Consider the following 17086-nt stretch of genomic DNA (forward strand, 5'->3'; position numbering starts at 1 on the left):
ATCTTTTCCTGATATGGTCTTTCCCAGCGTGACCTGAGCTTTGAGTTTGAAAAGCTACTCCCAAAACCACCCCCTAAAAGAAGTTGAGTGCGGTATGAGTCGTCTTGGTATAAGTTGTCCTACCGTGAGTTGTCCTGGTATGGGTTGACCTGGTATGAGTTGTCTGGTATGAGTTGAGTGTGGTATGAGTTGTCCTGATGTGAGTTGGGTGTGGTATGACTTTTATCAGTTGTCCTGGCATGGGTTGAGTATGGTAGGAGTTGTCCTTGTATGAGTCGAGTGTGGTACGAGTTGTCTTGAAGACTATGAGTTCTCCGGGTATGAGTTGTCTCGGGATGAGCTGGGTGGTCCCCAACCGTACTACAATGGACCTTTTCTCACTACTTATGCGCATGCGCTTCAATCTTGGTACGCCGGACAAAGTTTTCTCCGTATTCAATGGATGGCACTGGATTGATCCGACAGGAGGAGACTGGAGTGGGCACCAGTGAGGACACCACGCTAACTCGTCGACTCCACTTCGACCCCGGTTTTGGTCCACCCACGTGGGTTGGTTTTTGCGAGAGCCGAGGGTGGTTTGCTGGAAAGCCGCTAGGATATAACGTGAATGTGAATAACGTCTATTCCATTGCGTTCTTTCTCCGTCTTCAAACGAACACAGAATGGACACGTGAGTGCATGTTAGATTACTCCTCAAAAGTATTTTATTTCGGTTGTAATATTAAGTAGAATCTTTCTTACTAACTGTACGCATAATATGATTAGGCTTTGAATGCTCCTGGACGAAGTCGGGCAGTGGAATCAATTGGTCCGGTGCTCAGGGCGTCCCCTCCGTCTGGTTGGACAAAGCCTTCTACGGTTACATCCTGCGCGCTGCTGCCCCGGGCCGTTGTCGTCAGTGCCATTGTAGAGCCCCAACGTTCCTCTTGCAACTTCTACGATGCAAGAGGGCAGAAAATTAAATGAAACCGAGTTATACAACCGTTAATGTCAGTCATATTTTGGTTCTTCAAAGAATAGCTCTGGTTGATATAGACCATCATAAGGGGAGCGCATAGAGAAGCTGGAAGAGAGGAAAAAGGGGAGAGCAAAGGATGCCAACATCCAAGACTGGGAGCCGCCATGATCAACTGCCTTCTAACGCGTGAACGCCACTCCTCCTCGGCATCCCGGATTCAATCCAATCCATGTCGCGTTTTTTCCTCTGTGTTCCGTGTGCAAGGCACGGTTTTCTCTGCTATCATCGCGTGTTCTTGGATTGCCTCGTATTGTACTGTTTAAACCTTCTGCTGCAACATGAGAGAACGTTGTACGAATTTTGTAAGGCATACTGTTTGTAACACATAAGGGCGACCGACCGATCTATCATGGCGGTTCAGTTGTTGAGATGCCCCTCTTCGCCATATTGGTTTCTTGTCACTATGCGAGTTCTGTTTTGGCGACCCCTCCCTCATACGGCGCAAGCAGGACGTTCGTCTGCAAGGAAGACAGCCCTGTCTTGGCGAACCTCTCCTGAAACCCACAGTCATCAAAAACAAGGAAGGGTCTCGCTAGCCAGCCGATTCTCAAGTTTCACTCGGGGGCGCTCGACAGTATTACATTCGCTGAGCACCAGTTTAGAACCACTGATAACCGACGACAACAAAACTTCAATTATACTGATTGGGGTATTATGGCGGCATTATGGCGCATAAGCGAAGCGTACTGTATTATACTGCATTGTATTCGCATTCGTTGCGATTTTGTTAGGAATGCACGTACCTTAGCAGTAGCAATCGCGCTGCGCAAGCAGCAGTACAAAACTGCGCACCAAGTTATCGTGAAGTTGGTCACGCCGAATACGATCAGGATAAGGGACCGCATGGGCATCACTGTATGAAATAGTAAAGAGACAAATTAGTACTTAGCACAACTCTGCGAGTCCAGCACAGATCCAGGTCACAATTCTACTCAAATGCAGGCTACAGGCTTCAGTCACATTGACCAGGCGATTGTGCTTGCGCCCAGTCCGCTCCAAACGAACACAACACCACTGCTCATGTAGCAACCAGCTCAGTCTAAACAATCCAAGAACACTCTTCATAACACACTTTGTTCACTCGGAGCGTAATATAAAAACACCTGTCGTTTAGTACCCGGTTCGCTCTACGCACACAGCAGCACTGTTCATACAGCATCCGGAACCCTCCTGAATAATACAACGGTTCACACATAGCAACCGGTTCGCGCATAGCACTGGGTATGCTCCTAGCAGCGGACCGCCTTGACCTTAGGTTAGACGATAGAGGGCGGCACAGAAAAGAAGAAAACACTGAATGACGAGTGTGACAGCCATTAAATATCTGAAAACGATCAGGAAGGGAGTTGCCTCAGGACAGAAGCCGCCGATATTTCGAACAGAGACTGTTCTTCTTCTGGGCGGGTCCGGTGAACTTATTGTGGAGCCGGACAGCGCGTAAACAATTCATAATTAAAAGTGACTGCTTGGCTGACTCCCGTCTGGCGTACTGCGACGGATTCCAGCAGCCCTCAGGCGCAACCATAGCATTCCTGGGTACGTCCAGCCGCATTTCGACTACCGAGTTTTGAAATCCCCTGGCCTTACAGAAATATATCCTAATTCCGATTAGCCGCTCTTTCAGAAAGTTGGAAATTTTCTTTTTCTTGAAATGACTTTACAAAAAAAAAACACAAAAAAAACACGTAGTATACCTGTTACGCGCGCTAACTGTGGACACGATGTTATGAAGGGAAATTAAATCAAATTTGAAAGATTGGAAATAAAAATAAGTAAATAAAGAGGCACCAAGGGCTCTTGTCTTTGCAGTTAGGTGACGAATATTTGTTACGAAATCTCGCAAAACGGGATCTTGCAAGCACTGTTATCCTTGTACAGTGCTGCACAAAAGTTTACGGAACACGCTCTGCCACATTCCTTCCTCAGATTCCTTCCTCGTTACTAGCGTGTCACCCTGAGGAAGTAATGCGCCGGAGCGTGTTCCGTAAACGTTTGTTCAGCACTGCACTTGAGGCAATTTTGGAAAAAATCGAAAGAGACCTATACTATTTATTGATATTGAACAAATCCTTCACGAAGTCATAAATGAACTGAATATTTGAAAAGGACAGGTAATAGAAGAATGTACAACAAAACGCTATCAAGCAATATATGTGATGGTATGCCTGTTGTTCCCGAGACGTAGTACAAGGAAAACGTATTAAAATCCCATCTTTATTTTTGCTCTCGTTTCACTTCATCGTGGAGCTGGGCATCTCACATCATATCGCATTTGGTTACTTCATTACGGATTTGCTGCATTAAAAAGTAAAAATCACCCAAGCACTCCCCTCGCAACATCACGCGATGAAAGCGACAGTCACATCCCCGTAACTGTGACCACATCTTCGAGCAGCGACAACCTCGGAACAAAGTTCAACGCAACGATACAACATCTGTTGAAAATAAATGTCAATGTCAACTGCAGTGAATCATTAGACGACTTGGAATTAATTCTGCTGTGTCTATACCTCACAGCGTTCGCGTCACGAGTGGGTAATTTAGTAGGAGGGTGGAAAAGATGGTCTCTGTTGGCGCACTCCATTGGCAGAGCTGGGTCAAATTTTTGCCCCCAGACGAGACAAAAGCTGTTCCATTGGCATAATCGTGTCAGACGCCGAATGTTTCATTGGCGGAGCAAGGGCAAAACGTTTGCTCGAAAGAGCAATGGTTTTTGACCCACGAGACCAAAGCTAACCCGGGAAAGCACGGGCTCACGCCCTATGCGCAGCGTGTGCTACTTACCTGGAACGATTGTTAGCACTCCATTGACGAAGCAAACCCGTGTGACACCGCCGGAGCATGCACTCAAACCCCACCCAGCGCCGGGCAAAATCTGCTCTCCCAATGGAATACGCCATGTGAAGTGCGATCTACTGCAATGCTGCACATACGACCATAATAACATCTCTCACACATTGATAAATGCTCGTTTCAATGGTATACAATTAAACAAAGAGATTGCGTGGACTGGTTGCTGTATTATACTCGGTAGAAATCTAAAAAGAACCCAGTCCGGTGAACATTAAACAATAAAACAGACGACACGACACAGCACTGTCCCCGGCATGTTCCTCATGTATCCCCGGCACTGTTTTTATTTTAGATTTTTACCGAGTATGATACACCAACCAGCCCACATAATCTCTTTGTTTGATACCCTAGCAATATTAACTGGAGATGTTTTTAATCAAGGATTAAACGTACAAGACAATAATGCAAGGGCAGTGCTGTGTCGGCTGTTTCATTTTTAACACCCAGTTTTCTTCTTATAAAACTGTTAAGTTTGCCAGTAAGATGCACCATGCGAAGTAATTTACACCACAGAGTCATAATTATCGCAGAAACTGAATTTAAAATATGCCGCAAAAAGCGACCGTGCGCAACGGTGGTGAAGAGCAGTACCAGCCTATGATCTGCCTGGAACCTCGCGCTGACGCTATAAGGAGAACGCTCGCTGATGTTGTCTGCTACTCCGCCGTCGTCTGCTACTCGGCTGTTCGGGGTTCTGATAAAGCCTTTCTCCTTGCTCGGTAATGCTTCGGGCGCTCCTTGTATCCCCAATTCTCCGGGAAAACTGGCAAAACAGGTTTACGGCGGCAAAGGAACAATGCGCTGACCCCCACTGATCGGCAAACCAGAACGAGTCTCCTTATGCCGTCATCGGTGACGTGCCATCATACCTCCTCATCCTCGTTATAGCTGGAGTGGCGAGTTAAGGGTGAAGGCGCGGAGCTATGTTTATGTGAGATTTTGTCTGGGAAACGAATTGCACACATCAAAACCTTTCGCGCTATTCGGTATAATGACACACACACTTTCATCAGATGTGTTAATCTGAAATTTTTTTGGATGGCCCTCTGTACTCCTTTAATGCTCACTGGCACTGTTTTCTTTTTCTTTAGAATTTTACCGAGTACTCATACAACATTCTCAATATATTATACAGTGCAGCAAGGACAGCCTCCGAAATAATTAAAACTTTGAAAACCACTTGATTGAGAACTGCAGTGTACCGAAATAAATAAAACTCCTCTATAATTGAAATAATGAGTGCGTCTTCTTTTTGTAATCACATCGACTTTGTGAGCAACCTAATACACAATCAACTGCAAGGATCACACAGGGGCCCAAGAAAAGAAAAGTGTTCGAATTCTGTGCGAACTTCGTTATAAAAGAAAACGATTATGAGATGAGCACCTCCGTTCCTGTGTGTTCCGCATCTCTCTTATTACGAATGATATGAACATAGTGTACGACATGGTAAACATTGTAGTGATAATCCGAATATTTGTTTACTTGCTTGCGAGTGTTATGTGATTGCATATGGATATGAAGGCTACAGTTTTAATTAGGAAATGATTATGACACCAGCCATTGGAATTGATATCTATGTTTCGAAATCGTTCCTGAAACCAAGTAGAGTAATTATTGCTCACTTGGACTTGTGTGAACATGTTAACAAATTTTGCCGTACATATCAACAGTCTCTGTTGCATGACAAAAGATCCCTGCATATGTGAGATGAGTTGGTTGATTTCACAAGATGGTTGGTAGGATAATAAACATACGAGGTGGTATATCGAAAAGTAGCGAGTGTAGGCCTGTACAAAACAAAGAACGTGGTTTACTTAAGTTTGGCCCAGTGCAAGATTTACAGCTCTGGGGCCTGGAGCATAGTACACGGTGGGGGCCCTTATGCCGGGTCAGTACTCTTCATGGTGCTTCATAAGGATAAATGTTGACCAGTGAGATACCTGACCTCGGTGCGACTATTCCGTGCTATACAGGGTGTCGACATATTTTTTAAAGGGACTCTGACCAGAAGTTGTGGGATCTCTTTCGTACTTGCAGTCGATAAAGCACCCAACAAGGACTTTGCATGCAAAAATTCATGCATTAATACCCCACGGTTTCTCTAAACTTGAATTTTAAACATTCGACTTCATCCGAGTGCAACAAGCCTAGCGTCAAACCGAGAAAACATTTATATACGTTTATATAGAATATCCACCCCGGCCCATCATCAAAATGACGTCAACATGAGGGCCCCTGGCAACATCCACAATAGACCTCTCCGTGTTATGTAAACATTGCAGCGACTGAAGCGTCACAGTGGTGTGCGTCGGTCGCACGTACAACTATTCGCGTGTGCTGGCGTACATAATCACGTGTGTTTATTTTGCCCACCAGTAGGAGGATCACGTCACAATGACGTAGTTCTCGGGGAACTCTATCGGCTCAAACTCGTCACGTGGTCACACAATACCCTGTCAATTCCCTTTATGAAATGACATTTAAATGTTAATATGTTTTTGTTACAGAGTCTCAAAAAGAAAAATATACCCTGCATTTAACACATGCAGTAGGTCCTATGATTGCCTTTTCAATCTGCGTTCCGTTGTCTTTCGTTCCATATGGTTCCGTATCAGGTCAGCTGTAATGGCTGCCATATGATGAGCTTGCGAACTTGTGTGATTCCTGGCTCATCCTGCCTTTTTCGGGTCATTGGGTTGGTGTTGGAGTTGCTCGCCATATTCTGAACGTTTCACGTACCTATCATTGCGGCGTACTGTTCTTGATCTGCTGCGAAGCAACGAACCGCAACGGCAGTCACTTGCCTCAGCGAAATTCTGTCTGCTGCATATCAAAGGAGCATCGGGACCTGATGATGTACTGCAAATGCTGAAGTTGTATTCTTTGAACCTTCATCTAAAGAAACCAAGTGTGCTCTCGTGTGGTTCTGACGGAAAAGCAGTTTCAACAAGGTTAGCACATTTATTTTTCAGTTCCAAGTCTACGCACTCAAATCCATGCAAGTGCATCCGATCATTCTCGTAGCTGTTCTGTAACACGTACGCTTTCTTACGTATCCCACAGAACCCTCCGCTTCATGATGGCTCCCCTTCTAATGGCTCCTTACTAGGCTATGCCGCTCTGAAGCACGGAGATGACGAAAGGTCGTGGGGGATGCACCTCTGCTTTCGAAAGGTGAATCAGTCATTCCACACTGTGCTTACTGGTGTTGTATCGAGTCTGACAAATCCGATAGACCTGGACTGCCGTTTTCAAGGAAGTTTGAAATGTAAGTATGTGTTATATTGGTTTCACACATCCCCACCACATACTGAATGTGTATATCGCTGTACTTTTGATGCTATAGCATATCTAGCATACATTATTATTGAACACCTAGTGTGGAAAACTCGACACCAGACACACAATGCCAACAATTGTTTCTGCCTTTTCTTCGACAGCTTATTTTTATTATAATATTATTTTAGTATAATCGTCTGATTTTTAATAGTCACAATTTTCTCATGGTTTTGGCGCACTATAGCCTGAGTTGCTTATGCGCCATTACAATTGAATCATCATCATCATCTTTAGCTGCCATTATTCAATTGAAGTGCCATGTTTCAGTTGGATACAATGATATTGCCAAAGCTATTTTCTGCTTCCGTTCAATAGTCACTGTAAAGTTTGTTTTCGGAAACATTAAGAGGACTAAAACCAAACACTTTGCTTTCAGAGCATCCCTTATGACAGACCACTCAACAGCGATGAACATTTGAAGGTGGAAGTGCTGGAACGAAGATGCGTTAATCTGTGTGGAAGGTGCTTTGTATGTGACTGAGTCGAGGGCATAGGTCACAAGCTAATTTCTGTCTTCAGAAGAGGTGTCAACTATGCTCCTTCTATCTACTAACCAGCTGCACTTTTTATGGTTTCCTGTAAACTAATGGAACACATCATATACCAGCACGTTGTTAACCATGTTGAGTCAATCAATTTCTTTTTTAAAATTCCAGTATGGCTTTAGGAAAGGGTATTTTGGAAAAACTAACATAATTCGGTCACAGCATTTTAAACTGTCTTGATTCCTTGGTCCACGTAAATGCAGTATTTTTTTATTTTGTGAGGGCTTTTGACACTGTGCTTTATGCTCGCTTGTTGGCCAAACTAGCCTCATTAAAATTTGATCCTGCTACCATTAACTGGATATGCAGTTTCTTGGCTAACCGCAACCGTGCCAATAATTCGTGAGGAGAACCTATCATATTGCCGCCATGCAGCATTTGTCACGTTACACTTCCATCACATTTTAATCTAGTGTGAAGCAACACCTTTAGGTGATCGGTCTTGTACAATTACACGCCCCTCCGTGATGTAGCACCACACGGTCCTTCAACCTATGACATATAAATAAATATATTGCCAAGTAAATCATTTACAAGGCTCATTACCCCATTTCACCACATTACCGCAAGCAATTGTTAGAGTTGTGGCCCAGGGTATGAAGCTCGCCACTAATCATCATTCAAACAAAGTTCATAATGTAGAATCCTTTACTGAAAATACCGGCTTAAGACAACGAGTGAAAACCAAGAGAGTGAACGTTTCGTCGCCTATCCGGGTGGCATCATCGCTACAACAGAGAACAGTCAAAAACAACATCGAATGAGTCAAATCAGTGGTGTGCATTCCTTTCATCCAAGGTGTTGTTTCGTACGCCATTTGAAGGGCACTCTGCCCATCAGGGATTAAGACTGTGCATATACAGTTAAGTGCATAGACTGTGATGCCACCTACTTACATTGGCGAGGCAGACAAAAGACGTGGGACAAGACTAAAAGAGCACACAAGGGACGTTGCCAAGACTTGTAATGCTACTCAAACCAGGACCGAATTAGTCTACCATTGTTGGCCCAAGGGACATGTTATTTAATTTTGATGGTGCGGTAACCTTTGCACATGTCTAGCGACATGGCCCTAGAAAGTTGTTAGAGTCCTGGGTTATCAGATGTGATGCATCAGCCTGTAATACAAACCGTGGCCCCCTATCGGATGTGTATGACGCCGTCTTAGATAAGTAGGCTGATGTACTCGTCTTGAGGGGTTACACTAATAAATCTTTAACAATAAATCCTTTAAGAAAAATTATTTCAAAATATATTGTTTTACAATAAACCGCGTAAAATTCCCCGATAAGGAATCAACCTGCGCAAAAATCCCCGCCCAAAAAACAATCGCGCAAGAATCCACCATGAAAATATATCGTTGCAAAATATATCGTTAAAAATAAACTGTTTCAAAATATATCCTGTAGTCCAACGCGACAGCGCAGTGATACATGTGTATCTCTACGCAGAGGAAAGCAGTTAATAAATATAAATAAACGTTTAAGAATAAAACATTAAGAATAATCCGCTTAAAAAATACACGGTTAAAAATATATCTCCTAAAATAAACCGCTTACTATCCCCGCTTAGAGATCACCGTTTAATAATCCACCATTAAAAATAAACTGTTTCAAAATCCCCTCACCATCTAGCACGAGGGCGGACTGATTGCAATTTGCGCCGGGTTAGATCATGTTATGTTAGGTTAGTTTAGTTTGGTTTCGGTTAGTTTGGGATAGTTTAGACTAGTTTGGTCCTGTGAGGTTAGTTTAAGCCACTTGCTTGCAGTTCACCTTGATTTGGGCCATACCACATGACTCTAGCAACTGTAGGGTGGATTTGGGGGGATTCTGAAACGATTTATTTTTAACGAATCGTGGATTCTTTAGCGTTTTTATTTAAAGGGGGGTATTTCGGCGATTATTTTTGTGCGTTGATTTTTAAGTGTATATTCTGGGAGATATATTGTTAACAGTGGGTACTTACGCGTTTATTTTTGAAAGATAATTTATAATGGTTTCAAACGGGATACACCCCTTAACCTTACCTCACAGGACCAAACTAGCCTAAACTATCCCAAACTAACCGAAACCAAACTAAACTAACCTAACATAACATGATATAACCCGGCGTAAATTGCAATCAGTCCGCCTCCGTGCTAGATGGTGAGGGGATTTTGAAACAATTTATTTGTAATGGTGGATTATTAAACGGTGATCTCTAAGCGGGGATAGTAAGCGGTTTATTTTAGGAGATGTATTTTTAACCGTGTATTTTTTAAGCGGATTATTCTTGAATGTTCTATTCTTAAACGTTTATTCTTAATGGTGGATTTCGCCCCCCCCCCCTGATAGATGTGTGCCTCTACTAGAGGATAGCAGTAAGACGTAGCTAATATTGGTGGTTTTCGCCCTTGTTAGCATTCACCCTCTACCTAGTGGTCTGTCATGGCTGCCATATTTGTTGGGTCATGCTGCTGTGTGTGTGTTGTTGCTATGTTTTCCTTTCCAGTGTAGAAAAGCCTATGCATTATATGCATGTCCCGCGTTATTTCGCTTGACGAAGCATCCACGGGAACTGTGGCAGTGCTGAGCGCTCGTTCGTTCGTGCTTGTGCTCTGAGTTCGCTTTACACTGACCTCTTCTGAAAATGGATTTTTCCTTTCTGTAGACTTCTTGTGGACTTCTTGTTTCCTGTCTTGAGAGTGTGTTGACTTTGACTTCTTGTTGATCAAGTCAACAGGAATTGTTATTGACATCATTTTGACAATCTCTGGAACTACATTATGTGCACCTTCTGTGGACAAGGTATACAGATGTCGTTGTTGACAGTGTGGACTTTCTATGCGCCTATGTAGCAAGTACTTATTTCAACCGATTTTTTTTCTACATAGATGGATTCCGTATTATTAATAACTGCATTATCGGACAGTAATGTCCACAGAGGTCGACCTCAAGGGGGTACCGAGCATCCCATAGGGAGGGGGGGCAGTATATGTATATAGAGGCATACTTGTGGCTCTATTCATTGGGAGACAAGCTATATGGGTAATATCAGCAATTTCTGGGTGTGTTGCAAAAACCCATATGGGTTGTACACCACTCCTGGGAGGTGGTGAGGTCCGTGCTATCGGCTGTCTAAACAAAGCGGTATTTGGATCTGAACTTATAATTAAATGCAGTAGCTTGAACGCCAATTTGCCACCTTTTAGCTACATATTAAAACACTAAATACATTTTCGATGGCTTTGAGAAGACGGTTCTTCGTATTATTTATACTTCAATTCAGTACACAATATATTTCCAGCTTATACGACCACATGAGGATCATGCGCATGCGACAGGTTTGCTGCACATTTTGATTCTGCGCCTCCGTGCCTCGCCCTCGCCTCATCACGAAGGAGTCATCACCATTAGCATCATCGGAATGTCGTTGGAACGGTTGCGACATGTTTCAACTGTCTCAGGATCTCAGTGTACGCTCGTCAATTACAGAACAAAGGAGGATATGATTTTGCATCGTAAAAGGTAAGTTGTGTGATAGAAGTGTGTCATCAAGCTTCACTTATATTCATACGATGACTGTTGTGCTATAGGTTTTTGTTGTTCGTTTTGAGCTGCGGCTGCGGTCTTGCGTCCCGTCAGGTAAGTGTACAAGTACTAGTTCGTGGCCGGTGTTGGTTCTGCTAATTTCATTCTCGTTTTTGCAGGCCATGAAAGAACAAAGGAGGATATCATTTTGCGTCCTAAGGGGTAAGCTGTGTGACAGAAGTGTGTGATCAAGGTTCACTTGTATTCATACTGTGAGCATCAAACCTACTTTCAGTGGCCTCCGCGTGAACAGACATACAACATTGGGCAGACAGAGAGAGGGAGAGCGCGCGAAAAGTCGGACGCTCGGGGGAGAGCTCGGTCGCCATGAGGCTTGTAACGTGTCCGTTTTGTAACGAATAGTCAAATAAATGTTCCTGTGTTCACATATGGCGCTGTCGACACCAAGAGCCTGTAGCATTCTTTTCTAACTGCCGCGGAGCCTTACCAAACGCCAATTGCGAAGCCTACGACAAGAAAAAGCCCTTGTCACGGTGAGTCGACGCTATTAGCCATGCTGCTCATAAACTGGGAAGAAGCAACTGCCGCAGATCTTGCCGGCTTCACGGCGGATTTCATTCGCGAAGAGTTATCACAACGTCAACTAGAGGGCACAGGTTCAAAAGAAGATTTAATTCATCGACTCCTCGATGACATCGCCTCAAGACGCTCAACGCAGTTACCCGAAACAACGGCGTCCGTTGCTGACGAACCGCCTTCCACGTCTACTTCAAGCGAAACGCCATTGTTCCAAGCCATGCCAAACTTCACAGCCGACCCCGTGCACAACACGCAGCTTTTGACAGTGTATCTTCAGCAGCAAATGAACTTGACGATGTCACAAGCCAGTACAAAGTCTATAAACGTAACTACATTGCCCGACTTATCGTCAACGGCCCCAACGTTCAGTGGAGACAAAGGACTGTACGCTAGTCGATGGTTGGAGGATCTCGAGCGCACGCAACAGCTCGCGCCGTGGGAACCCGCAACACTATTGGCCATCGCTTCGGGAAAACTGCGCGGCCCAACAGTAGACTGGAAAGTCACCACATGTCATAACTTTAAGACCTGGCCTGAGTGGAAGAAAGCTTTTCTAGCACACATCGGTGAACGCTTGTCATTTATACAGTGGCAAGGACTCGTGGCTGCGCGACAGCAAACAAGTGATGAGAACTTGGTCAGTTACACCCTTGCTAAACTGCGAGTGATTGGAAAATGCCCGGTCACACTCACAGACAAAGAACGCATCGAATACCTAGTCCAAGGCATCCGTGATGACCAGGTTGCCACAGCAATCACAGCGCAACGACCAAAGACTGTTGAAGAATTTATAACTTATATATTGTCTCTGAAGTTGACAGGGCAATGAATCACACGCAACTTGCCCGCTCAACGAGGCCTCAACAACGAATGGGTAACCAGTGGTCCCGAAGCACAACCATGAGTACAAACACAAAGACTTACACCAGCGGTAATATCGTACAAGGACCCCAGTCTGGAATTTCAGAAACACGGCCTCAAACCACAGTCCCTTTTCGTATTTTTAGTTTGCCGCCTGTTGAGCAAGAATCAAGGTACGAGACCATCGCAACCAAGTACGGCTCACCTGCGTACAGACCGTGGCAAGACATAAGAGATGCTGTATGTTACAACTGCCAGAGGAAAGGTCACCTTGCAAGCAAATGCCCAGAACCTAAACAACCACCCCGGGACAGCAGACAGACAATACCAAAAGCACCGTTAGCCTATGCAGGCCATGGAGAACACACATTGTCCGGCTCTAAGTTGAGATGAGCTGTAGTGCCTGCTCAGGTGACAGGATTGGGAGAGCTCAGCGCATTTCCAGATAGTGGTTCTAACGTAACCATCTTAGCAGCCAACCTAGCAGGAACTCTTCATGTGGAACCATGGTGCAAACCACCTCTTCTGGTTGTTGGCGGAATCTCAGTGATGCCCCAGGGAGCTGTGTTCTTGCGCATTGGTATCGGACCTCTCACTGCTATCGTCGAAGCTGCTGTCCTCAAAAAGAATGCCCTCCCCTTGATTTTAGGAGAAGATTGGTTCCATGCAGCTCACGCCGAACTCCATCTAAGACCTCCGCAACTGCCTATCATATGCCAACCAGCATGTAACATAGTAGTGCAGTGCAGGGAAGAAATTTTGCCAAGAATGTCAAATGCAGTGATTCTGAGAGCATCAGCACTGTCACATTTTGAAAAACACTCATGCACGTCACTGGAGCCACTACAAGTAGAGCATGAGCCTGATGAAAATGAGCCCTTGTGGAGAAAACTCAACAAGGCTGATACCGACCAGCTAAAACAAAACAGCTACGACGGTCTTCCAGAGACAAGCTCCTGCGAACACTCTCGCATCATCAGTGACATCTTTGTCGGTGAGCAACTCAACGTCGAGGAACAGGTTGCAGTCAAGAATGTTGTGCTACGTCATGCCAGTCTTTTTGCAAGCACTGCAACTGACATCGGCCTCTATGAAGGCATTGAGCACCCTGCTACCTGATGCCAAGCCTTACGGACGACAGTCATACCGGTACACAGCCAGCGACCGTCAATTCCTTGAGAACCAGACAACAAGCTTACTTGAAAAGGACATCATCCGTCATGCATCGGGACGATGGGGATTTCCAGCCATTGTCGTAACTCAGAAGGACAAAAAGGACAAAACTTGGAACAAAACAAAAACAAAGGACAAAAAAAAGGACAGAAGGACAAACTTTGTGTGAATTACATACCTCTCAACCGAATGACTGTCAGTGTCCTACAGCCACTACCTCGTGCAGACGACATTTTCGACGATCTTAGTGGCAGCTCCTTGTTCGCTATCTTGGACTTATGCTGCGCCTACTGGCAAATTAGAGTAAGAGAAGACGACCAAGAAAAGACAACATTTATCACGCACCAAGGTACCTGTAAGTGGACACGAATGCCTTTTGGGCTCAAGAATGCCCCATCCACTTTTCAGAAAGCCATGCACAAGATCTTTCGTCAACTGAAACCTCGAGGGACGCACTCAGGGGTACGCACATACCTCGATGATATAATTATTTTTTCTGACGATCTGTCAGAGTTCCTTGACCTTCTTGATGAGACACTAACACTTTTGCGTCTGGCCGGCTTGAAGGTATCCTTGAAGAAATGCAAGTTTGCTGTTGCCTCAGTAAAGTTTTTGGGATTTGTCATCTCTGAACAAGGGAAGCAACCGACACATCAAAATTTGAAGCCATTCTTCGCATTCCCACACCTCACTCAGTCCTCAGTCATCGAAGCAGTTGTTATCATGGCTTCAAACTGCTAATTTCTACAGGCGCTTCATTCAGGGCTTTTCACGGATTGCTGCACCTCTACAAGCTGCTATTAAGGATGCAGACTTTGCATGGACCTCCACATGCCAGGAGGCTTTTGAGGCGATTCGTACAGCACTCACGTCAGCACCCATACTGGGTCATTTCGATGCTGATGCACCTACCACAGTCACCACAGATGCATCTGCCGCAGCCCTCGGAGCAGTGCTGACACAGAAACAACAAGGAAGAGAAACTGTCATTGAATATGCCAGCCGCACGCTCACAGAAGCAGAGCGAAAACAACACAGCAATGTTTGGGCAGCTCTAGCTGTGCGTTGGGCTATCACCGTAAAGTTTAGACACTACCTACTGGGCAGGAGGTTTCATCTTCTCACTGACAATTGGTCAGTCGCATGTTTGACTACAAGCTTCAAGCCCTCTCGACGCTTCGCAACGATGCTACTAGACCTAGCAGTCAGAACCACCTGGCCGTCAGAACCATGTGGCAGAAATGCTATCGAGATACCCATGCGCAACAGTGTCTCACGTCAACACACTTATCTCCATGCAAGCCGAAGATGTGACTTCTACAGCCATTTGTGCAAAGCTAGCTTCAGAACAGTGTACTCAGGACTTTATAGTCATTGATGACATTCTGTACAGAGTGGCAAGCCCAGAACTATACACAATTGTTGTTCCAGCCAAGACGCAGCGCCACGTCCTTGAGCTCGCTCACAATACCAGTGGACACATGGATGCATCACGAACGTTGAGCAAGATAAAAGAGCGCTATTGGTGGCCCAAGATGAAGGCTACAGTAGAAGGTTACGTCAGAGCTTGTCACATTTGCCAAGCATACAACTGACCTACTACAAGGTCTGTTGGTACAATGTGTTTTATGCCAACATCTGAAACTCCCTTCAGCGCTATAGCTCTTGACCACATCACGACGGCCCCAGTGGAAGAAAAGTATATCTTAAACGTTATTGACTTTGCTACGAGGTACATTGTCCCCGCCGCCGTACCTACAACTTCAACAACGGACGCAGTGCACTTGCACTCACTCAACTTGTACTCACTCTTCCACAGATTTGGAGTGCCTGATGACTGTCTTTGTGATCACGCTAAGTTATTTGAGTCACATCAATTTAAAAACTTCATGCATATGCATGGTGTGAACATGCACTTTTCAGTGGCTTATCGAGCAGCTAGCAATGGTCTTGTGGAACGTGCAAATGCAACCCTAGTCACAGTGCTTCGAAAGATATGCTGCAACGACCAATCACTTTGGGTCACTAAGCTGGATAAAGCCGCTTTCGCTGTAAATACAACACGACACCTGTGGGGGGCGCTGATAACCCGGCAACTTCCGCGCGATAGCGCAGATAGCGCAAGAGATAAAAGAGCGAGCGCTCGGGAAAAGAGTGAGATTCGTGCGGCAGGCAGGCTGGCAGACGGTCACAGAAGCGAGGTGCGACGAAGCGGGCAGACGGCCAGCAGCTGTGATGTAAGGCAATAAACTCTGTTTCTTTTGTTCAACTGCTGTGTCAGTGTTCTTCGGAGTTACGGCGGGGTCGAATACGGAACCACCCCGGGTTTGTGGGCCGAGATTCCCACAAAATTGGCGCCCAACGTGGGGTGTTTTCGACTCGCCGTACCGTTTTCCCCGGAGGGCACAGCATAGTTGCAGGTAGTGTGCATTTTTGTTTTGTTTGTTTTTTCGTTCTGCCGCCGTCTGCGTTGCAGCGCAGGTTCTTCGACCGGAGATGCCTCCCAGGAAGAAGCACGACCCAGACAGTGACGAGGACGAGCCTGCGCCAGTGGCTGAGGACTTGCTTCGACAGATGGCATCCCTCTGTACGTTACTGACGCAGCAGCTTGGTAGCAGTACGCCCGCCATCCAGCCGTCCCCGGACACGCCGCTACGCCTGAACCTGACGGCACCGACCTCAGCGATTCCCTGGGAACTCTCCTGCTCGGAGGCCTTCCCCGTCACCCAGATCCCCAGACAGATCAAACAGACACCCCACCGAGCCTCCAGCGGTGTACACGGAACAAGAAAGAAGCACCCTCTGCCCCTTCTGCGGTGTTCCACTGATCCACCCTCCGACCCATAATGCGGGAGCCCTTTACCTGCATCGTATCCAACAAGCCGCACAGCCGAGGGCAGCAGCTAACAACGTGGCCTCCGCTCCTACACGTCGGGACATAGTCGCTGCAGTGAACCTACTTCGGCAGCTGGCCCCCCAAGTTCTCGCTTGGCCATCCTTCTCACCGGACCCTGAGGATATAATCCTCGATCTCCCCGAACTTCCGGACATTTGACTCAAGGGGGGGGAGAGTGTGGGGGGCGCTGATAACCCGGCAACTTCCGCGCGATAGCGCAGATAGCGCAAGAGATAAAAGAGCGAGCGCTCGGGAAAAGAGTGAGATTCGTGCGGCAGGCAGGCTG

General features: G+C 45.8%; 1 protein-coding gene across 1 annotated transcript in view; it reads right to left on the reverse strand.

Annotated features, from left to right (window-relative positions):
- Positions 1 to 721: 721 nt before the first annotated feature.
- Positions 722 to 17086, reverse strand: part of LOC135388575 (uncharacterized) — a 225831-nt gene continuing 209466 nt past the window's right edge. Inside the window, exons 5-6 of the mRNA XM_064618195.1 lie at positions 1762 to 1871; positions 722 to 935 (exon numbers count right to left, since the gene is read on the reverse strand). Coding sequence (XP_064474265.1) covers positions 762 to 935; positions 1762 to 1871 — 284 coding nt within the window. The 3' untranslated portion in view covers positions 722 to 761. The remainder of the gene's footprint in view (positions 936 to 1761; positions 1872 to 17086) is intronic.

The sequence above is a fragment of the Ornithodoros turicata genome, chromosome 3 (assembly GCF_037126465.1).
Source record: "Ornithodoros turicata isolate Travis chromosome 3, ASM3712646v1, whole genome shotgun sequence".
Taxonomy (NCBI): Eukaryota; Metazoa; Arthropoda; class Arachnida; order Ixodida; family Argasidae; genus Ornithodoros; species Ornithodoros turicata.